At 42.0% G+C, this 23,535-nt stretch overlaps 1 protein-coding gene across 7 annotated transcripts in view; it reads left to right on the top strand.

The window, feature by feature from the left end:
* MET (MET proto-oncogene, receptor tyrosine kinase) overlaps positions 1-23,535 on the top strand; it is a 160,760-nt gene that overhangs the window by 68,653 nt on the left and 68,572 nt on the right. Inside the window, exons 1-2 of one of the 7 annotated variants that reach the window (XM_038154513.1) lie at positions 1,802-2,024; positions 21,805-23,019. In XM_038154513.1, the coding sequence (XP_038010441.1) occupies positions 21,820-23,019 (1,200 nt within the window). In that variant the 5' untranslated portion in view covers positions 1,802-2,024; positions 21,805-21,819. Of the gene's footprint in view, positions 1-1,801; positions 2,025-2,090; positions 2,255-2,599; positions 2,786-21,804; positions 23,020-23,535 lie in introns of those variants that run through there. The other 6 variants (XM_038154520.1, XM_038154517.1, XM_038154519.1 and 3 more) reach the window with 6 other exon arrangements.

Genomic DNA, 23,535 nt, shown 5'->3' with positions numbered 1-23,535 from the left:
ATTGTAGCCATGCTTTTCCCTAGAGGGGGGGCTGGCACTGTCTTCCTTTTCTAACTATTGCTGAGTACTAATTGAAATAAAGGTTTTTGGAATAAATGGACAGATTTCCGGACACTTGAAAGAAATGAGATCAGTCATGAAGTTTAACAGAGACAAGTGCTGAATTCTGCACCTGGGATTGGACAACACTGGAAGTATGGACAGACTGGGGAACAAGAAGTTGGAGACCAGCACTGTGGAAAGAGAGCCAGGGTTCCTGGTCAATGGCAAACTGAATTTGAGTCAGCAGTGCCCTGGCAGCCAAGAAGACCAACCTTGCCCTGGGGTGCATCAGGCACAGCATCACCATCCAGGCAAGGGAGGGGATTGTCCTGCTCTGCTCTGCACTGGGGCAGCCTCACCTCTGGGTGAGGTTTGGGTACCACAATATAAGTGGTACCCAAAATATAAAGCTGCTAGAGAGCATCCAAAGGAGGGCAATGAAGATGGTGAAGGGCTTTGAGGGGAAGCCGTGTGAGGAGTGGCTGAGGTCACTTGGTCTGTTCAGCCTGGAGAAGAGGAGACTGAGGGGAGACCTCATTGCAGTCACAACTTCCTCATGAGGGAAGCTGGGGGGCAGGCTGCCCTCAATCACGCATCTGTTTTTGCACAGAATCAGCTAGGTTAGATGTCTTTATCACCAGTGCCGGCAAGTCCATAGGAAAGAGGAGACAGATAAATTGTGAAAGACTAGCAGAAGACTAGCAGAAAAGTGGCTAACTGCTTTTTAAAAATGTTTTGTTCTCTTGTACAGCTTTGTTTTTGTACATGGAGACATCCAAAGCCTAAAACAAATACATACAATATTTAATTTTCCTTACAGAATGTTTTGATGTAAGGTCTGACATTTTTCCCATGGTTAATCATGAAACTGGGCAGTGTTTCTTACAGTTCCTTGTACTTCACTCACGAAAAACATTCATTGGTTAAAATGGTATGATTAAGGGGAGCAGAGTTGGGGCCAAAAAAGGAAGCAAGCAAAGGGAAAATAGATGTCTCTACTAACTTCTATTGGAATATGGAGCCTTTCACTTAAAATCTGGTTTAAATCAGTAGCTGCTGAAACTCGTTACCAGAAAAAAAAAAAGATGGATCCTTTGCTGCATGCCCCAGTGTTGAGACTTGCAGTCTCTCAGCAGCTCCACAAGTGTACGTTGCACAGGCAGTATTGCTGAGTGACTCAGTTTCTCAGCACCTCTGAAAGATGAAGTCATCATCTGCTTTGCAAACCTTGTCAGGGAGAAACCCCAACCTGTGCAGTTTAGTACCCTGTAGGAAGCACGTATGGGGGAAGACAGCTACTTGACAGTCCATATAAACTGAGGTCATTTGTTTGAATTACGTGTGGATAGACGTTTAAAGCACAGTCAGCACTGACACCATGATAGTGCAATATGGGCTAAACTCGTTCACTACTACACAGCCTTGGGGGGGTCTCGGGACAAGCCTGGGGGTGCCCATATCTTGACCTCTCAGGGTTAGGCTTTAGCATCAGTCGGGCACTGACTCCTGATGGTGGGTGCCCAGAGGCTGGGAGCAAGGAGGGAGGCTGTGCCTGCACACTACTGCTACCCACTTGGCCTGAAAACGCCGAGGTGCAGGATAAGGTCCACCAAGGGTCCCCTCCTGGCTTTCCCCATCTGGGGAGTGACAGCCATCCCTCCTGCCCCCGGGCTGGGGGCGCCTGGCCGGGAGGGACAAGGGGAAGAAAGGAGGGGAGGGGGAGCGAGAGAAGGAGGCCCCCCTCCCTCCTTCCCCCCACCGCGCACCCGGGCTCCTGCGATGTGGTGAGTCACAGGCAGGTCAGGACCGCGCCGGAGGGGCGGAGGGAGCGCGGGGACCGGCTGATTTACCGCTGGGAGCCGCCACCAGCGCGGCGGAGGCGCCTGAGGGAAGGGCGCGGAGAGCCGCCCCGCAGCCCAGGTGCCGTGCGGGAGGGAGGGACGCCCCTGCCCGCCGGGGCGCGCAGCCCCTGCCGCCCCCAGGTAGGGACAGCAGCGCGGGCCGGGGCCGGGGCCGGGGGGAGCCCGAGCCCGCGGGGCGGAGGGCAGCGGCAGAGCGGCGCGGGGCCGCAGAGGTGCGCCGGGCTGCGCCCCGCTCCGCCCCGCCCGCCCGGGCTGGGCCGGCTGCCGGGCCGGCACCGCCGAGCCAGCCCAGCCCGCCGGCGCGCAGCGCTCGCCCCTCCGGCGGTGGTGCCGGCGCGCAGCCCGCTCCGGTAAGGACCGGCACCCGTGGGGGGACGCGGGGAGCGAGATGAGCCGCAGCGGGGGAAGACGGCAGCGGCACGGTGCTGCGCCGTGCCCCGCCCGGGAACTTCGCGGGAGCGCGGCGGCCGCCGCTGCTCTCCCGGGGCGGGCCGGGCGCCGCGGGGGCAGGTGATAGCGGTGCGGGGCTGCCGGCTGGCCCTGCCCCGGCCGGGCTCCGCACGGCGCCGGGACCCGGGTACGCGACGCCGCTGCCGCGGGCGGGGTAGGGCAGGGCGGGCTGCGCTCCCCGGGATGCTGTCGGCAGCGCCCCTTGGCCGCAGCCTGAGCCGCTGCCCCTCCCGCCCCTTCCCGCTCGGCAGGAGCGCGCCGCGGGGCAGTGTCCGGCAGTGCAGCCTGGAAGTTCCAACTCGGAGACGGTGGCTCCGCGTTTGTGGTGGCCGGTCCGACCGCCTTCAGTGAGGCGCAGGGTGAGCCTGCGGGATTCCCCAAGTTGGGGATGTGTACTTTGTGGTTGCGCGGCGTTCACAGTTTTCCTTGCGGTATGGCCTTTTTTGTTGTTGTTGTTGTTGTTGGGGTTTGTTTGGGGTTTTTTTTCCCATTTTTAAAAGCAAATTTTGCTTCGAACGATAAACAAATCGCAAAGGGCTCATATAATGGCATTCCAGCACTGTTTCCATGTCAGCATTAAATTATGTGTTCTTAGGCTTTATAAAACTGAATGCACTCCTTAGAAATTGGAAGTTTTGCACATACATCAATAGGGATTAATAATCAAATACCAGTGTTGTTTAACAAACTGTGCGTTTGTAACCTGTAGGGGGTTTATTCAAGCTGCAGTGCGTGCTTTTCCCGAAGAACCTATGCCCTGTGTGATAGTTCATTTGCTTTCATCCCACAGGTGCTTTTTTCATTGTCCAGCTGCAAAAAGAGGATGGTGTCTCTTTTTTGTTGTCTTTTTATTTCAGATCTGAGAGGTTTGGATTCATAATCAGGCAAGATAAAGTGTCTCACATGTTTCTCAGAGAGCTGGTTAAATGTTTACAGATCATACACTGCAAGAGCAAAAAGCTAGCCTTTGGCAGAAACTGCATGTTGAAAACAAAGTAACTTGGAGAATGACTGTATCGCTTGTTCTTTGTGCCCTAATCCTTCTTCAGCACTGTATGATTCTTTTTCTGTCTTCTAATACAAACTGAATCATTTGGAAACTGGGATATTTTGTAAAACATTCATCTCGCTATTTAGAGAGGAGAGAGTCAACTTCTGTGCCTTTTTGGTGGAGAGGGAATGAATTGTCTTTATTATCCTATAAGGAATTTCTCTTTTTTTCTCCTCTTTTTCCCCTTTTTTCTGTTTTGTTCTTTTTTGTTGTTGTTCTTTTTTCCCTTTTTTCCTCTTTTTTTTTTTCCTTTTTTCCCCTTCTCTTCAGAGGTTAACCACGGCGTAGCAGTTCTTTATTGGTGAGCTAAAGTGCACATCTCGTGGCTGGGGAGGGGTTCCCAGGCGTGTTATTTGCTCAAGTGTAGATGACAGTGCAGCCATAGATGGATGGGAGCTCACTGAGTCAGGGCAAGGCAGCCAGAAAGCCAAAATCCAGCAGAGGTTCAATGAAAAGCTGGTGGAAGCAAATCTAAGTAGCAACTGTTGTCTTCCCAGTACTGCCTTTCCCATCCTGATTCTCCTGCGTTTATGGTTTTCTGGTACCTTAGCTGATGACCTGTAACCTCTTCTTGCTTGTCCAATTCAATCAAAGGGGGCAACCCGCCTGCTCTTATTCTTCTGTGATCTGCAAATGTCTGCTCTGTATTTTTCAATTCAGAGGAGAAATTCAAAGCCTGCTGCCTCCCAAATCTGGCTTCCAGAACTCCAGAGACTAACTGGCACAGCTGGCTGCAGTGTAAGAGCAGCAGTCTTGCCTTCACAGCCACAAAGGGAACCTGATGCCGGCAGCATGCTGTGCTGGGGTAGCCAGAGAGGCAGAGCTGCAGCAGTGGGAGTCACACAGCACTGGGTGATCTGCTTTGTGCCATGATTGCTTTGTGGTGGGCATGTGTCTAGACTTTATTGCTTCAGGCAGAAAGCAAAGGAGAGGTCCTCCATCTCCATCTGTGTTTGTGAAATATCTAGCGTAAGGGAAATCCTGCTTGGGCTCTCTCAGCACTGCACATCATTTCTTGAGCAAGAAAGGGATAGGGTAGCTGAACAGCATTCTCTGCAACTACAGAAACACAAAATTCAATAGAGGGTTACAAGGATCTGTTTGGTGCAAAGTAGAAGGCATGTGTGCAGTGTGTGACACTTCAAACACACCTTGCTAAGATTTTGGTAGCAACACGCCCTTTGTGGTGGGCTGCTGTGAAACCCTTATGTCCAGGCTTTCTACCTCCCTGTTGCTACCTTGCTGTCTGTCCTTTGAGCTGGTGGCACAACTTCATGTTTCATTAGGCTGTTACCCTCAGATGGACCATCAACCTGTGCATCTTGTCTGCTGTGGCCACAGTTGGTGATTTTGCTGCCTATGCAAAGGTTGCATTTGTAATCAAACCTGTGCAACACACCACTGGTGGTCCTGCCACGCTGCCCCAAGCAGCATGCCATCACCAAGGAGGCAGGGCCACAGCTCCATGAAGAGCTCTGAGGATGGCATCTTTCTGCTACAGCCAAGATGAGGAGGTTTCTGTTGTTCTCTTACAAAAATGATGTGTTTTTCTTGGCAGTGGCTTTAAAAATCTCTGTCTCACACATAGCGACTGATGCAAACATGTTAGCAGAAGCCATTTTTAAATCAGTTTCCTTACCCAGGGGAAATGTAGTATAGACAGGGCCTTCAGGAAACGAATAATTAGGTGACCTTTTTCCCCCCAGAATATCAGGTCTGTTTTATGTAGAGCTTTTTGAAGTCACACAAATTCTCATTACTCTCCAAATCTCTAACCTTGCCTTGTTTAAGATACCTTTTAGGAAATCAAATCAGTGTTTCAATCTAATTTCCAAAGGCATTCAAACACATGGTATGTGTGCTAACTTGTTTCCTCTAGCATTAACAAATCCAGCAAATTGCCAAGCTATTTGCCTTGAGGAAAACTATGATGTTGTACAAGCAGATAATGTATTTTTTCCTCCAATTTTAAACATTAGAAAAGAGAGGTAAAGTTATCAGACCACGTTAGTCCAGGATATAACTCCTTTGAAGCAAACAGTGTTCCCAAGTAGATTGTCATGGTTTTTGATCTGTTCTGGGACTTTTTAGTCACGCTGTGATCTTTTTCAGTCACTTGATGTGGCTGGATGGTGACTGAGTCCTCTTGGCTCAGATGGACTTTGATTGAATTAGTTGCAATTGAGTATACCAAATATGAGAGTGGAAAATAGAAGTGGAGATAAATAATTTGAGGGGCTTATAACCCTCAGATTTTAAGAATTTTATAATGCTTGTATTTTAAGGAGAGGCTGTGTACATAAGCCAGGCACAAGGGTGCATGTGGTGCAGCAGTAGCAGTGAGTGGTCTGAAACCTCTCCTCTGCCTCTCCTCCCAGCAGGCCAGTCTCCAGGGAATCAAGTGCTCCAGAACATTTAATTTTTCAAGCAGTTGTCAATAACAGAAGAGTTTCTGCAGTGCTGCGGAGTTTAATAAGCTTAAAATTCTTAAACGAAATACTGCTTTTTCTGTGCATCCTACAGCTCTGATAATTTCTTCTGCTTGTCCTGAGAAAATTAACATTCAATTGTCCTTTTGTAGGGAAGGCAGCAAAAGGTTCTTGTTTGAATTAATGATAAATTTGATTGCAAATGCATGTGGAAGGAAAATTGCCAAATGCTTTCAGAAGATTTTCATTTTGCTCAAGTGTTCACACCATGGCCATCACCATGGTATTTGATAGCTGTCCCCTTCATTGTGTTCATTGCAGCTTTAGCCTCACATTGAAGGGTCACACTGGCATATCTTTTTTTCCTGTAGTCATACAGAAGTAACAATTTTTTAATGTAAGTTGCTTTCCTTTACTGCACTTCCTTCATTTTGATGTTTATCCAGCTAAACAGTATCAAAATCATTTTGACATGTATGGCTATCATTTATGTGAGGGATCAGTGACCTAGCTTGATAAATTTAAAAGTTCAGCAATAAACCTAAATATGTGACATTTATTGAAATTCATTCTTTTCCATGGAGCTACTTTCTTTCAAAAGTATTGAGAATAGTAAGGGATTGCATCTGCAATTTGATTAAATCTACAGTTGTTACCATTTGCCTTCTGAAAATTGATTCCCTCCCCTCCCTGTCCCCCATCTTGACATGCTTATTGATTAAAAATTCTGCACTGGCCTAAGCCAGCATATATTTGTTAGTGTTCGTGTGCTTCCCATGCAAGTTCAGACAGGCTTTCAACTGTGGAAGCCAACTCTATTCCTAAACTATTGGAAATTGTAAGGTTCCTTAGTAATTGTTTTAAACTATATGATGACACATCTTTGAACCCCATTGTAAGAAGGAAAAATACCTTCTGACTGGAGAGAGGTTTCCTGTTTATGTGTGTGTTTGCTGGAATTAAGCCTTCCCCTGTGTGTTGGCTGAGTATTTTTTTGTAATCCAAAATGGCAACACAGCAAGTCACCTCCAGAGTTTATTTTTTGGACAGGATACAGGTCTTTTATTTCCAAAATAGCATGGCTCTGGAGTTGATGATGAGGCACAGGGGCCTCTCAGTTACACTTCTACAAGCAGACTCAGTTAATTGAGGAGGCACACTTATAAAGACAGTTAGATTTAAGCAATAAGTAATTAATTTTTATTGACAATTTTATATATGTAAGTTGTTCACTTCCCACACAGGAAGTTTTTTGCTTCAGCCAGATTTTCTTGCAGCATAAGGATATGAAATTTGCCAAATATATAATTTATTTTATAAAATGGCTAGAATCGTAGCTTTGGTTGTGACTGAACAGTCACATAAAATTTTCTGCTTCTCTTTAGAAAGAGCAGGCCAGCAGGTGGCCTCCAGGGGGTAGCTCTACTGCAGGAGGATGGCATGTAATACCTGAAGGGTTTTCAGCTCCTTAGATATGGGCAGGTGACCAAAAATATAGCACATATAATACTCTTGCCTCTTGGAGTCTGGGGTGTGTAGATTTGTGACCTTGTGGCATGCCCTTGCACCCTACCTGCCATAGCTGAACCTCCTTCAGAGGGGAGAGGTGATGAGACTCAGAAAGGCATTTTGCCTACAACAGTAACAAGGCTGGACCACCATGAATTTAGGCAGTAAAGTTACAGTTATTTATAAAATACAGTGTTAAGGTTTCTGGTTTGCTTCAAATAATGCTCATTTTAAACAACTGTCTGGGACTGGGAGAAACCTGGACTAATGGACTGATTACACCGAGCCTTTGCTAGGGCGGAGAGCCACGTGGCCCTGGTGTGGGATGTCCACACCCAGCCCCAGCTCTGCCAGCTGCTACCCCTGCCCACATCTGGCAGAGCATGCCCTCAGCTGAATTCCATCCCTTTATCACCCACTGCAAACAACACACGCGGGTCTTAGGAAACTGACTTTATTTACCTGTTTTTATGGTTGTGCCACTTTTCTGGTAAGTACCCTGAGCAAGACTGTGGCCTCGTGGTTGTCCCTGGGAGTTTTGCCAGTGACTCTTCATGGGCACTGGATTTAGCTCTGGTTTTGTGTGTGACTGCACTGTATTTGAAAAATGGATTTCCTCTTCTCTGACTTTATTAGAAGGCTGATATATCTTTTTTGGCATAAATTTTTTCTCATTAATAGTTGTACAAGTTGTTAAGTCCTGTAGGAACTATCTATTTTCATCTAAATTTTGTGGAAACAAATCCTTTCTGAGCATGTTTAATAAGTTAGATGAAAACAATTATCATCTGTATTTAGAATTACAAACCTACTTATTTAATGATTCTTAATTAATGTTTCTTTTGTTTGTTTGTTTATTTTAGTTTGTTTGAGCTGGATGCTGAATCTCACCTTCCTTTTACTTTGTTTTGAAACTAATCTAGCTAGTGAGATTTCAAGCTTGATAGAGGTCTATTGTGTCATGTAAATGCCTAGAGACATACATGACTTTTTATTGTTTTGTCTTTATCTGTATCATAAATAAGATTGGTTGACCCAAACTAAATCACCAGAATTTTAAGACTAGGTTTGGATTGGTCAACCCAAACTAAATCACCAGAATTTTAAGACTAGATTTGGATTGGTCAACCCAAACTAAATCACCAGAATTTTAGGACCATCAGAGATAATCAATTAAGACATTGTGGTTTGCTTCTCCCCCCTTACACACCCGCACCATGGATGATCATGTGAGAATAAAAGTAGCGAGTTTCCAAGTAAGCCAAACATTCCAAGCAGGCCCAGAGAAAAGTCCCAAATCTGTGGATTGTCCCAAAGCATGACTAGAAAAGAAAAAACTGAAATAACTTCACAAGCTTCATTTGTCTTAGATACATGCTGGAGTAACTTAGACTTGGATTGCTCTCTGTCTTTGAGACTGTTCTACATTCAAAATTGTATTAGGATTTCTGTTATGGGAATTATATAGCTTTTTATCTATTGCTATTATATATCCTGATATCTGTTGTGGGTGTTATTATATGGGTATTATTATATATGCTTTCATATGTCTTCTCATCCAAATAGGTCAGATTCTGTTAGGTCTGAGAAAGCAGGATAAAGAGTGGGGCAGCTTTGCTGAAAACAATGAGAGGTGTTGGTAGTTGAGTTAATGGTAAAAGTTGATTCATTGCCCTCTCCTGATGTCACTGAAAATGTTAAATAGGTTACTTTAATTATATTCAGTTTTCTTGTCTATTTCTAGAGAGGGAGTACTAATTTTACATGTTATATATTACTGTCTTGTAAAACCTTTCCTTAAATTCTTTAGGTTTATTGCTTTTACTCTTTGGATTAGAGGCCAATATTTTTCCTGAGAGAAAATGTTCCTTGTTAATACTCAGTGTTTGATATCATTCTTACAAATGCCCAAAGCTGAAGTAAAAAAAAAAAAAAAAAAAAAAATATATATATATATATATATATATATATATATATAAAATTGCAATATTAATAATCTTTTAAAGAGTAGGTAGAATGCAAACAGTAATAGGCTCCAGTAAGCATGTGGAGCTAACTGTGTGATAAAGCACTTCTGCATCAGAGAAAATAATCCAAATTTCACCCTAAATATGTATTTACCATCCATTTAGATGAGTGGAAAATGTTGTTCATGTTTGAAGATGCAGTTTAGCTTGCAGCAGATGATTGAAAACTATCTTAACTGTTGTTTAACTCTTCTGATGAAGGAAAAGAAAACTTTGATGAAGGAAAACTTTGAAGACTTTGCTTTTGCTTTCCTACACAAGCTGAGGGATGGAGTACTGCATGATAATAAGTTTTTATCACTGTGTGTGTTTGCAGCACTTTCAGATGGGGGTGTTTCCCCAGCCAGGATGTAGGTGCCTTTAGTTAAAGTCAGGGTGTAAATTCTATCACCTTCAGTGGAAAATATGCAAGAGTTGAAAACAGGGGCCCCAGATGTGCACTGTGTTTTTATGCTTTACTTTGATTTCTTCATTTCCTAGTATTTAGGGTATATTCAGCCTATTGCAGTCAGAATCTGAAATTCCCAAGTGTCTGTTTTGCCTGGTATTGCAAACACTGGCCTTACTAACAAATTACCAGAGTACATGACATGGTGGCAGCATTTCACTGTGTCCTTTTCCCTTCTCAGAGGATTAAATAGCTCCTTTTCTGGGAATGTCCTCTCCTGTGACATTTTCAAGACCTTGTCAGCTCTCCACCATAAATTTCCACAAAGGGAAAATCCTATTGAATCTAGCATGGGAACCTTACCATAAGTTTCTGAATTATCCTATGAAATTTAATATTTATTCTGTTTGTGCTTCAGAACTGCATGTTAAAATCTCATTACATTTTATTTTCCATCAAATCCCATAGAATTCAGTTATTATTTCTATCAGATTACATTTGATTTTGTCCTTTTTATCCTGACCTAATGTATACAAAAGAGAGGGATTGCAAGGCATGTCCATTTGTGAGAAAGGGATGATTCTGTCCACCTGGTTGTATTCAAAAAGACCTAACCAACAACAGTCGCCCTTTTTTTTCCTGGGTGACTATGGAAGGCTACATGAGAGGAAGTGTTATGAATGCAGAATATGCTAATAGAAGTTGAGAGAGGTGAGAGCCAGACAGAAGGTAAGCAAAGTCTACACAAGTGTACATGAAATCACAAAAATAATTAATGACATTCTAGTGGCAGAACTGAAGCCTGTGATTTTCATACAGAGCTAAAAAAAAAAAAAAGGAAGAACATTTTGTGTGGTCGTTTTCAGTTAGAAGGCCTGTTTTCCAGTTCTGTGGAGTTTTCTTTCCTTCCTTCTGAAAACACGTTTACAAATATATGTATTTGTTTTTCTTCAGATGTAAGCTGCCCTGATAAAATCAGCTGGGGTAGAGCTTAGAGACAACTTTGCTGCTTCCTGAAGATGGCCAAGTTGCATTTTTGTTTGTTTGTTTTCGAATTGAGAAGTTTTCATATAACATACTTTGAAAGAACTCTTTTATGCAAATAATGCCACAATTCTCTTGTAGGTGAAACACAAGCTGAGCCAACCTTTGTCTGTAGATAAGTAGGAATGGCTTAAAAATTCCTCTGACTGCAGTGGGAGAGGTCCCTGCTTATCTGAGCAGAGTCTGTGCACCCAAAATCCCCTGCAGGGCACAAAAATAAGGTAACAACCAGTGAATTGTTTTCACAGTATAAAAAGCCTTTCAGGAAGCAGCAAGGAGCAATAAGAGGTGGCTTAAAAATAAGAAAGTACCTCTTTCCCAGCTGCAAGAGGGAAATCTAAAGTTATGTTATTTACTGAGACCACCATCACATGCTATTAACAGGGGTAAAAGCCCATCAGTCAAATATTTGACTACTCATGGTTTATAGGGATTTCAAAGACTTATGGAAAGATAATGCCTGTGTCCATTAGCTAGTTACTTAGAAATGCAGCGTTGGTTAATTCAGCCTTTCTGTAAAGAGTAATTACTATCTTCATTAACAATATATAAGATTTTAAAGATTTACTGTTCTGCACCTATTATTCCTGTTACGTCTTCTATATCTCAGTATTTACCCTCTATCATCTATTGCTCATTTTAAATGAGGTAGTATTGAGATTCTGTCATTGCCACTGATCTTCTGTCTTTCAGCCTGTCTTATGCACCCTGTTCTCTAGTCCTTAGTCAGCTCAGTTCTCACTGGAATCAATGAGAGTAATGATTGCTTAGAGACTGTGGAGTCAACTCTTGGAAAAGATGATGGCTTTACAGTGAAGGAATGTAGCTTATCCCGACCTAGCTTAGGTCCAAAACCATGCTTTTGTGTGAAAGCAAGGTGTGCAAGAGTTGAGATCTGTCCATCCTTACCCCAAACACCTGTATCTTGTTCAAATTTAAAATGCTTAAGTGAGTAATTATTAATCATAAGTAGTCCATATTTTTTGTCTGAACACAACATACATGGTGCTAATAAATAATACAATATAATTTGAACATTTTTAGTAGGAGCAGGGATGTAAAAGAAAATGTTCCTCCTAAATGACAGTGACCTTTGTTCAGTGCCCAAAATATTGAATTAAATAGCAACTGTTTAGTAAAACATCACACTCAGGAGTAATTGTTTCACTATGAAGTCCTAAATTAAACACGTACATTTACTGACCAGTTTCCAATTTTGCAACTGCCATTTTATTTTTCTTTTGGATAAACAGACCAAGCTTAATATTATGGGGAAAATCCAGAGAGGCTGCTTTGGCATCTCAAATGAGTTTTAGAGTGAGGTCAGGGCACAAGTCCAACAAAGGGATCTAAAAAGCTGACACTCACTGGCCACAAAATTCTCAGGTGCTTAGATTAACCAGTGTCAGCGTTTTGTGCTGAATATTCCCTGGATCTCACCTGAGCTGGAGTTCTGGAAGACAAGACAGAGCAGTAAGAGTCTCTCAGTCCTGGCTGGGTTACAGCTCCCAGCCAAGCTCCTTTGCAGTGCCCAGACAGGATGGAGCCAGGCACGGGTCCGGCTGCTGACAGGCAGCCTCCAGCACCACACGCCATCCCCTCTCCTCCTCCCAATGGCTTGGCTCCAAAGCATCAGGACAGCTTTGCCTAGGAGGACTCACATTCCACTCTCTGCATCTTCCCATCAGGACAGGAAGAGGAGGAGGAGAGTGAGGAATGGCCATGGGGTGGTGGATTGCTGGATCTCATGGCAAAAGGGCAGGAGAGTGCAGGCAGGAGCGCAGAGAGAGGGCAGGGGGGGCAAAAGCAGCAGAGCCATTTTAGACCTTTGGCCAGCCTGTTCATGCAGGGATGAGGACCATGGTTTTAAATCAGCCACTTTATGACAGACACCATCCTACAGATCAGCCTTTCTGTGCTATGCCTGCAGTAAACACCAGTGTTAAGCCTTTTGTGTTTTGGAGGTGTTTTGTAAGAATGGATTCATTATCCTCATTTCACCCCTGTGAGAAAGGTAAATACCCTCTTGAAGTTTGGAAACAGCCTCTTTGCTTATCTCACAGACTCCTTATCTGGCTCCAGATTTCCAAAGGAATCATTCCAGGGTCTGAACAAGTCCAAAGCCTTGTTCTTGTCCCAGTATAAATGAGAACCTCTGAAGAGCAACAGTTACACATTTAAGCTTCCCAGGTCTCTTCAAATGAGGGGAGAGGACAGGCTGAAAGAAAGTAAATGAACCAGCTGAAAAATCCTTTCAGAAACAAGCACACAAAAAAAGATCCCATTAGCATGGAAAAACTCAGACTGCTCAGCCATCCTTGAACTCCTTCTTCAAACTATTGAGCTTTTCAGCATCTTCTGAAGGTCAACACAATATTTCAAAATAAAAACTGTGGCTGACGGACCCTTGCTGAGGGACATCTGCCAAAAAAAAGGGAGCTGAAGCTGCTACAGATCAGCCACTCTCCTGATTGCAGCTGTGACACTGTTGCCTCTGGTGAGAGCCAGGATGTCAGACAGGCTGGTCCCAGGCCATTTCGGGATTTATGAACGCCAATTCCGTAAAGTCCTTGGAAGGAGATCATGAATCACAGGTTCGCAGCAAGGCAGCGGTCATGCCAATGAGTCGTCATTAACTCCCTTTCTAAACTGAGTGAAAGTAGGGCATCAGTTAAAGTGCACTGCAATAACATAAACTTACAGTGACAAAAGCGAGGTCAGCATTAAAAAGAAGAGGTCATAACCTCCTAACCAAACACAGATGGGAAATGAACACTATCCTTGACATTGCTCCTGTTTGATTATCAAAAAGCAGCTATGAAGCTAAGTAGACCATCAGGTTATTAACTTTGGTATCAGATTATGTATGAAGCTGGGGCATAAATAAAGACCCCATTGCTTTCACTAGCAAATTTACAAACACAGCCAATCCAGTTTTGTTTGTAGCTGTTTTGAGTGTTTACACCACATTTTCACTTGGGGCAAAGACCACCAAAGCTTTGCATAGAGGTGGTTTGTGTTTGGCAGGGCTGATTATCTCAAACACAGCATTACACAATCATGGCTATAGGTTGTGGAGCCAGCTTGAGCATGGAAGGAGTGCAGTCTGCTTTTCAGCACTAAGTATACATGCAGACAAAGCACAGTATCGGCCCAATGGACTGTGCCAGGCCAGACCAATTCCCCCCACAAAAGTTCCTAGATGCAAGGAGATGACTTGGAGGCAACTTTAAGTCCTCTGTACAGTGCTGACACAGGTCCACCAGCAGAGCTTTTTCTTGCTTTTTCCTTTCCCTGGAGAAGCCACCCCCAGCACGCTGAGTAAAGGAGAGCTGAGGGTCTCATTCCAGCCTTTGGGCCAGTTCTCCAAATCTGTAAGCCCAGCTCAGTCATGCAGATGTGCTGATCTTGGTGGGACCATACACAGTTTGACCATGACATCTCAGCTTGAAAAGCTGTGTATCAAGCAAGGCATCAGCAACCTTTTGGAAATCCTTGACCGTAAGTTTGGTTGCTAATTTGCCTTGTGGCTCTTGGAGACACATTAACTGAGAAGGGTGAAGTCATGGCACACAGTGGCATGCTTTATGTGTGCCCACCAAGCAGAAAGCTGCTGCCTGACACCATCCCGCCAGCTCTTTCAGAGGAAGGAACAGACCCAGCACAATTTCTTTTGCTTAGTATCCTAGGTATTTGTACCACACCTTGGAAGAATTCAGGGACTTCTTGGGTTTTAGTTGCTATTATTATATTTATTATGAAATTAAAAGGAAACTTGGTAATTTGGTGAGCATGTAGATCCATTGGTACCATTCTAATAAAACATACTTTATCATCACTATTTTAGTACAGTTGTCGTATATAATATACTTTACTATCTGTATCTATTGACATATAGAACTTCTTTTTTTTTTTTTTTAAGAGATTAATATTTGGCTGTGAAGAGTTATTATCTCAGGAACTCCTAAGAACCATTAGCAGCAAATGACAATTAAACTGCAGGAAATGTCCTGCATCAAAATCATTCATAATTGCTGTCAGAACATTTAGATCAAATCTGTATGCTATCTTGGTTACTCATGGCTATCTGCCTTTTAATCTTTTTCATTTTTATGACCCATGTCATTCCTTTAATTATCACAGTATGGAAGGCTGTTAGCTTTACAAGACAGGAAAGGCTTCCAAAATATGCTCTGCATTTCAATACAAGAATTCAGGTGGATAGCTGTTATAACCATAAAACATAAAGTAGCAAGTCTAAGTGCTGAGACTAGTTGAGGGAATTGAGCTAAAACTGTGCTTGCAGCCAGGTTTGCCAACTTGGCTCTTTACAAAAGGAGGAACTACATTCCAAGGAAATCACACTGTTCCCATTCAGTACAGACAACCACCGAATGCTCATACTCATGCAAAAAAGTTGATCAACAGGATCAACTCAGAAATGCAAGTAAGTTGCTTTCTCCCTCTGTGAGGTGTTTCTGTGACACCAGAAACAAAGACGGGGATCTTTACCGTGAGCTTGTGGGATTTCCTCAGTCCACCAGGGTGTGACTGCATTTATCTCAACTCACTAGAAGTTGATAAAGGCCTTTGCTTTGCATGTGTGGTGAAAATAGATAAGAGATTAATTAGTCTGTTCAAACATGAAAAATTTGAAGTGACCCCCAAATACCTCCATATGCACTAACCTGACCCAGAAGACCAATATTGCCTTGTGTTATTAGTTATGACGTACTGTATCAAGCATAGCATGTTACTCTTCTCACACACACATAGCTCTTCTTCTACTTGTGCTGAACCTTTGGACTGAGTAAGATGTTCATATGTCAGTCATCAGGCTGAATTATTTGCTGCAGATACCAAGCTTAAGTCTATGCTAGAACTGGGTTTATTTTACTTCAATTGTAGTGGTAAAGAGCCACAATAGCATCACAGTTATTTTCTTACTGAAATTCCACAATTGCTGACTTGCATCTCAGATAACAGGATGGAACAATTGTGTTGTTCAAAGTTTGCCTTCTATTTTCCTGTTATTGCTAAACAATACAATAGTTGTTTTTTTAAAATCCTTCCATCCTTATCATCCAGATGTGGAAAGCTGTCCTCTTCTATTTAAAGACCAAATAGATCTGCAAATATAAGCATGAAGAAACAGTGAAGGTTATATCTTATTTGGTCTATTTTTCTGTTTTTCAGATATTCTGTGTATATTCTGGACTTCTAGTCCATGTTGTTTGTGGAATTGATTCCTCAGCCCTTAAAATGAGTACTGCTTTCTCACATGAGAAATTTATCTCAATTGCAAGAAATGCTGTATTCCACCTATTAAATTAATCTTTTTTGAGCAATATATAGCTCTTGATCGGTTCCACTCATTTGGAGTATATCAGTGAGTGTTTGCTGAGGTTCATTACAAAAGAACCAATAGTGCCATTGTAGCCCATCACAACAAAAAATGATTAAATAAATCCAGTTGTGCTAGAGACCCATGACATGAGTTGGCTTTAGGATGTTAAGTTCTGAAGCAATTCAAATAAAATACTCTACTGCACTGCAGGACACTCCCCAAAAATGCCAAATGAGTGTAAGAATAGCATTTTCTCCACTGCAAAGGCTAGATTAGTGTTCTTGTGGTTTAAAGCCTGTTAAAAAGAAATGTGCTAGACAACAAAAATGTTTCTTTTGATAGCTGCTGTGATTTATAATGGTATATTAGACCCAGTAATGGACTATGTATATTAAAGAGTGTGTTTTATGCAGGGATAATTTAATTCTTTTTATGTGTTTGAATATTGTAAGGAAAGGCTTACAGATCTGTTGAACCTGCTAATGAAAGCAATTTCTTCTGACACACATGACTGCACTGTGTATGTAGAGGATTTAGTTAATGGTAGATCCTCCAGCAATTGCCTAGACTGTACCCTGCCCAACAGTTCTTCCCCATCAGCCATCTGCATGCACATACACCTCTGAGAATAAAAATAGCAAATAGAAACCTCCCAGCTCTGCTGTGAATGAATTTATAACCTTAAGTGATAATAAGTTCTTTGACTCTATACTCTGGAAAACTGAATTGTGCTAGAGTGCATACCATGCTATAGGAAAAGTAATGTTGCCACCCTAGTCAGGATGAGTGACCTAACCTAGAGCTGAAATAGTGCTGAAGACAAGGGAACATGCATTTCAACTCAGATTAGCCATTTGAATTCAGCTCAGGGATAATTTGTGTGTTTGCTGCTGACTTACTCGATTTCCTTGTTCTCTCTGTTGTCTTAAGGTAACTAAGTTCAGATTTAAAACCTTTTTTTTTTTTTTTTGACTTCTGAACTTAGAAAACAGGTTACCCTCACTAAGTGTTTTAGATATACTCAACCTTGTGTACAGATGTAATTGGTTAATTGAAAAGTCTGATGAAGACACATCCATTGTGAGCTTTATCTGTTGAAGCTGATGCCAGTGCTGTGGTGGATTTGCAACAACTGATTAAAGTTGGCTGAATGGAGCTCTTATCACCCCCTCTCATTTTCCCTGTTGTCTTAAATGATGATGTCCTCTCCATGGCACAGCCTCTGAACCACAGGGAATCAGGTCCTGCATTGGCACAGATTTTAGTCCAAAATAGCAAAACTGAAATCTCAGGAGGAGTAGTCACTAGGGTTATTCTATATAAATTTGCCTCCTCAACTCTGTCAGAGACCAAAGTAACAAGATGTACTCTCACACTGGAAAAAGTATAAAACCATCAGCTATCAGCTTTAAAGAAGGGAAAAGGCTACCATTTGCTGACAATAGATTTTTTGAAACATGAATTAACATGGCTCTGCTGTCACCTAACCTGAAATGACCTATTTTAGGACTAAATATGTTCTTGTACAAACACTCTCTCAGTGGGATAGAGGACCCTGCCATTTCCTTTTCTGTAATGAAGCAAGGAAAAATGAGATGCACCAAACAACGAACAAAATGCTTTCATGTCAGCATGTTGTCTGAGCTTGAGCAGATCCATGGAGTGCTTGTGATTAGAGATAAATGGGACCCAAGTTTCTGAAATGAGGGAAAGGCAAACAAGCATGGCTGTGTTTTCTGGCTTCCTTGCATATGCCAGCTTGAACATATTCCACAATAAGGCCAGGCTTGACTTGTCAGTACAGTTGCAAAAAGTGCCAAGGAGAGACGTGATGTTCAATATTTACAAATTATCACCCAAGTCATAATTAGAGGCAATGAAACTTGTAGGAAGAAGATTGCCATTGGGAAACTTAATGGTACAAAAACAAAGCACCAGCCATAGCACTCACACTAATGTGACACATCATTACCAACCATTTGCAATGGTTAACCAAAATCTATTTTCTCATCAGTTTTACTGCCCACTATCTGATGAGGGATGGAAAAATGAACACATCATGACGCTGGCTTTGAAAATATCTCTTACAAAAGGAATAATCCATGGCAGCTATTGCTCACTGATGGCTATCACAGGCCAAAACTTACAAGTCATCTGTAGATGCATGAAGGACACTCACACATGTCACAGGAAGGTCACAAAAGATTGAACAGCATCCATCATTCAAACCAAGCAGAGAAACAAAAGGTTTTCTTGTTTTCGTTCTGGAACTGATAGAGAGCAGCTAGTTCTTTGACCTCCAGCTATAGCACAAGTATTTTGGTTCTAATTCATCAAAATTCTGTAAGTTCAACAAATTACATTTGAGTGTATGCTATGGAGAGCTGTTGGACCTTTGAAGAAACACTGAATTTTTAATTCACAAAAATTTCTTTGCTTCTTCAGGATGTATTCAGGTGAAGTGTATTTGCAGTGACCTGGTCTGAAGGTTACAAAAGAGCAGCTCTGTGCTGGAGCTTGCAGTGTAGGAATAGAGAAAGAACCTTGGTCAGATGCAGATGAAAACTGGCACCAAATGTCATGAGACTCTGAGAAAGAAGCAGCAGAGTTTGTATGATGTAAGGACTGTGAAGTCCATAGTGCTCTTCACATGATTCCTATGTTCTCCCTAAGCTATAAATGTCTCGCTGTAGGGCATGTTCCTTCTGGTGTCAGGCACCTTGAGAGAAGATTCACAGTATGCTGAAGACATGGGCTGTGGGGAACCATCTTCTCTACAGAGCTGCCCATAAATCTGAGCCAGAGCTTCCCATGGGTTGGAGTCAGCAGATTTCCGTCTGGGAGGATGCTTATATAATAAGTATGCAAAGGAAAGCACTATGATGAAACTCAAATAGAAGAAAAAAGATGACTTGGTTTTCATTTATTGCTCATATTTTCCTTCCTGTAGTGCTAAAATAAAGTACCTATTATTCGTGGCATCCTTTACATCACACTGAATCCCACCTTTGTTCTTGCTGTTAAATTTTCCATTCCAGCCTCACTTGCTAAAGGAGTCTAAGGTGGAATTTTTGGTCTCCAGAACATAGATTGAAATCAGTGGTGTTTTACTGAGTGTAGACAGAGCAGACTGTCTGAGGATACTGGCCAAAATATGGTTGGAGTGAAAGAATATGTCAGATAGTATTTATGGCTCTAAATACCCCTGCAACGCACCCTCATACTGATTGTTGGACATCTAAGGATCCTCTTTCTTTTTCAGACATTGGAAGAATAAGGGAGGATTGTAAACTGAAAACTGAGGGACCTCTTGGGTGGGAAATCTATTTGGGAACATTAAAACAAGAATATAGTACATAGTGTACTGCAACAAATAAGGTGCATGTCAAGAAACCTTCCTTCCATCTTTTTTGCCTGTGTTGGTGGTGCCTCATCCTCATGCAACTCTTGTCCCACCCGTTGGTTTGTCTCTCCACTGCAGGGCTGCCTCTGTTAAGTGGGTTTAAACTTATTACAGTAAATAATATATCTACTTTTGGCTGGTGTCAGAAATAAAGCACTTTTGGAATTTTCTGCTTAATCTAGTATTTGTCGGAACACGTTGACTCATCAGAAGTGAATCTGCAGGAAAGCATTGGTTTCAGCAGTTTCTTGGGTGGAAGTGCTGGTTGAAAAGAGGCAGACAGTCAGACCAGGCCCCCACTTCTCCCAGTGCTGGGACCTGCACTTGACACTGGCCAGGCATGATGTGAACATGGATCATGTGTGAATTCTGGGTGTTTTACACAAACTTGGAAAGCTCTTGGTTTCATCCCAGCACAGAGCAGGAAAAAATTCACGATAGCAAGATGTTACAGAGGATGAGAAGACAGTTTCCTGCCCTATACAATATGGAAGTCAGCAGTTTGTGTACTGGGATTGTTTTCAAATTATAGCAATATCCTTGCTCTTCTTTTTCTTTCAAATCCAGGCTAGATTTGTTTCCAGGATTCTGTTATCACTAATTAATATCAGAAAAATGTTACTGATTTGAAGGATGATCTTTATGTCTCAATACTAGAAGTGTGACTTGTTTTTACCAGCTAATACTTGCAAATAGCCTGTGTTTCTGATTTTATCCCCAACTCTCAATCATGATTCTTATCAGATAACAAGGAGGAAGAACAATTAGTTTCCAAAACCTATTATTTTGTGTAATTAAAGAGGTAAACCACAGAAAGAATTCAGTGGACACTGAAATAAAACACCACAAGAATTATTGATGGATTGTTTCAACCAATCTAGTGAAAACACTACATTTATACACAGCTGAAACAGCTCTGGTCTATAGTAGTATTTTCATTTCCTAATTAAATAAAAAACTGGTACGGATTCTTATTATTCAGTTTGTAATTTCCAAGATCATCTATTTTAAATTCTCTCAGTGGTCACAAGCGTTTCTTCATTAGCAACAATTGCCTAACTATAGTCAAAGTTTGGGGAATTTTCCCAAAGTATGTGATCATATTGCTGTTAGAATGCATAATTGTTTTCTCCATGAAGAAGCTAAATTTGGCTTAGCAACTGTGTCATGATGTTGACAGAAGATATCTGGTGTGACAGGGCATAGTGCGGATACTGCCCTGAAACGCTCATAACCACAGTTCATTTCATTGATCTTTCAAAGGGTGAAATATCACACAAGTCATCTGCCTTTGGTTTTTCAAGCCACATCAAACAACTGTGTGGCGATGTAAAAGAAAAAGAGAGAAGTGCTAGGTGGTTTGATTTCATCAGTTAATGGCTGTAGGTCACTTGATAGCCCTTTGTTTACAATACAGCCGTACGCCTGTATCTTGTAAGGCTCACCAGAGTGACTTACTGCTGTGGTACAGGGCCTAAAATAAAGCTTGCACATGCCAAACACCACATGATGCATAAAATATTCTAATAATACATTACAAAGCCTTGTCAACACTAGGGAGAATGACTATTCCAAGAAGTAGGGCTGGCTGAAAAAAGACTTTTTTTTTTTTTCCAAACTGGGCCTTTATGAAAGACAGTGATTTGGGGAGCTGGAGGGAGGGAGAGAGAGGGGTTTCTTCATTTGGTCTGGTGGAGAAGTGTCTCTTCCTTGTTTAAGCAAAAAGATCAATATAATATAAGTCCATTCAGCTCAAATCTTCACATTATTTCATGTCTTTTCTATTTCTTACTTTTGATCAGCTGTGCTAGGAATCTGTTAAGCCCCTTGAGAACTTGACAAATATCTTATAGCCACACATTGAAGTGTTCCAACTGCTTTGTGTGCCATTGTGTCCTAAGGTTCCTGGGCAGTTTGCTTTTAGCTATGTGTACACCATCCTGTTCTAAACTGTACCAGTCAGCTGGTTTAATGGCATTGTGGAAGAAGTCCTCTCTCTTTTGCAGCTCTACAACAGGCCGAGGGGGCTTGAGAAATTCATCATAAGAAAATCCTTCTGTGAAATGGGCACCTACAGTGATTGTAGCCATTTCTAGTACAACTATTATGACACTAAGCAAGATTGCAGCACTTCTTCAGCTGAAATAGTTCAGCTACTACATGCAGCCTAGAAATGGATTTCTGTTGTCTGATAAACTGATGGTTTAGTATATGAAATATAACCCGTTTTTCCATTAAATATATTTTGACAGATTAGATCTCTGACAATGAAGCCTTTTACTGCATATCCTTCTGGGTTTATTGTATTCCTGTTTGCCTTGCTGCAGAGGAGCCATGGACAATGCAAAGAAGCAGCTAAAAAATCAGAAATGAATCTTGGTGTAAAATATGATCTTCCTAACTTCATTGCAGACACACCAATTCAGAATGTAGTTTTATACAAGCATCATGTTTATATTGGAGCAGTCAATAAGATTTACGTACTAAATGAAACTCTCCAGAACATTTCCGTGTACAAGACTGGGCCTGTTTTGGAGAACCCTGACTGTGCACCATGTGAAGACTGCCGAGATAAAGCCAATTTATCTAACAGCATATGGAAGGATAACATCAACATGGCACTGCTTTTAGAAACTTATTATGATGATCAGCTCATTAGCTGTGGTAGTGTGTCCGGAGGCATCTGCCACCGTCACATCATTCACCCTGACAACCCTGCTGACATTGAAAGCGAGGTGCACTGCATGTACTCACCCCAGGCGGATGGAGAAGCAGATAACTGTCCTGATTGTGTTGTTAGCACTTTAGGAACCAAAGTTTTGGTGACTGAAAAGGACAGGTTTGTCAACTTTTTCGTTGGAAATACTGTGACATCTACATTTCAACCTCCCCATGTGCTGCATTCAATATCGGTTAGAAGATTAAAAGAAACGCAGGACGGTTTTGAGTTTCTCACAGATCAATCCTATATAGATATCCTCCCTCAGTTCCGTGACTCGTATCCTATTAGGTATGTCCATGCCTTTGAAAATGATCACTTTGTCTATTTTTTGACTGTACAGAGAGAAACTCTTGACTCACAATCTTTTCACACTAGAATTATCCGCTTCTGCACTTTAGACTCAGAGATGCGTTCCTACATGGAAATGCCTCTTGAGTGCATTTTTACTGAAAAGCGAAGGAAGAGGTCCATCCGAAAGGAGGTATTCAACATTTTGCAAGCTGCCTATGTAAGCAAGCCTGGTGCAGCTCTAGCACACGAGATGGGCCTTGGGCTCAATGATGATATCCTCTATGGTGTTTTTGCTCAAAGCAAACCAGACTCTTCTGAACCAACCAACCGATCTGCTGTCTGTGCTGTCTCTGTGCGAACCATCAACGAGTTCTTCAACAAGATTGTTGACAAGCACAACATGAAATGCCTCCAACACTTTTACGGGAAAGAGAGCAAATACTGCTTGAACAGGGTAAGTGATAATTTACTTGTTACGTTTTGGGGCTTTTGTTCTCTCTTTGCCTATTCCATTGCCAGGTATCTGTCGCTTCAGTTTCAGTTACAAAACGTAAGTCCCTGATCACTGCAGATTGCTTAGCAATGCTGTTGATTATCCCTAAAAGGATTAGTTCCTGTAAATTGAGTATAAAAATCACTGAGGTCTTTATGGTGCTAAAAAATGTAGTTTTTTTGCTTGAGAAACTATGATGCAGATAAAGGGAACATTTAGGCAGTTATTTCTTTTCAATGTTTAAAAAAAAGGATTCATAAACATTCATGTGCACTGAAGAGTCCCTGAAAAACATCACATACTTAAAAGTATGTTAATGCTGAATCACTGCCCTTCTCAGAAAAAAATGAAAGAGCTGGTTTGGAATATGGCATGAAGAGCCAGATTGTAATGTGGTTACTCATGCTTGGTACAGAAACAGTTCAACTGACATCAATTTTCTGCAAGAAAGTGTCAGTGAAATCTGTATCTGAATGA

Source organism: Motacilla alba, chromosome 1A, assembly GCF_015832195.1.
Source record: "Motacilla alba alba isolate MOTALB_02 chromosome 1A, Motacilla_alba_V1.0_pri, whole genome shotgun sequence".
Taxonomy (NCBI): domain Eukaryota; kingdom Metazoa; phylum Chordata; class Aves; order Passeriformes; family Motacillidae; genus Motacilla; species Motacilla alba.
Note: the sequence above shows the minus strand (reverse complement) of the source record. Positions and strands in the feature narration are given on the sequence as shown.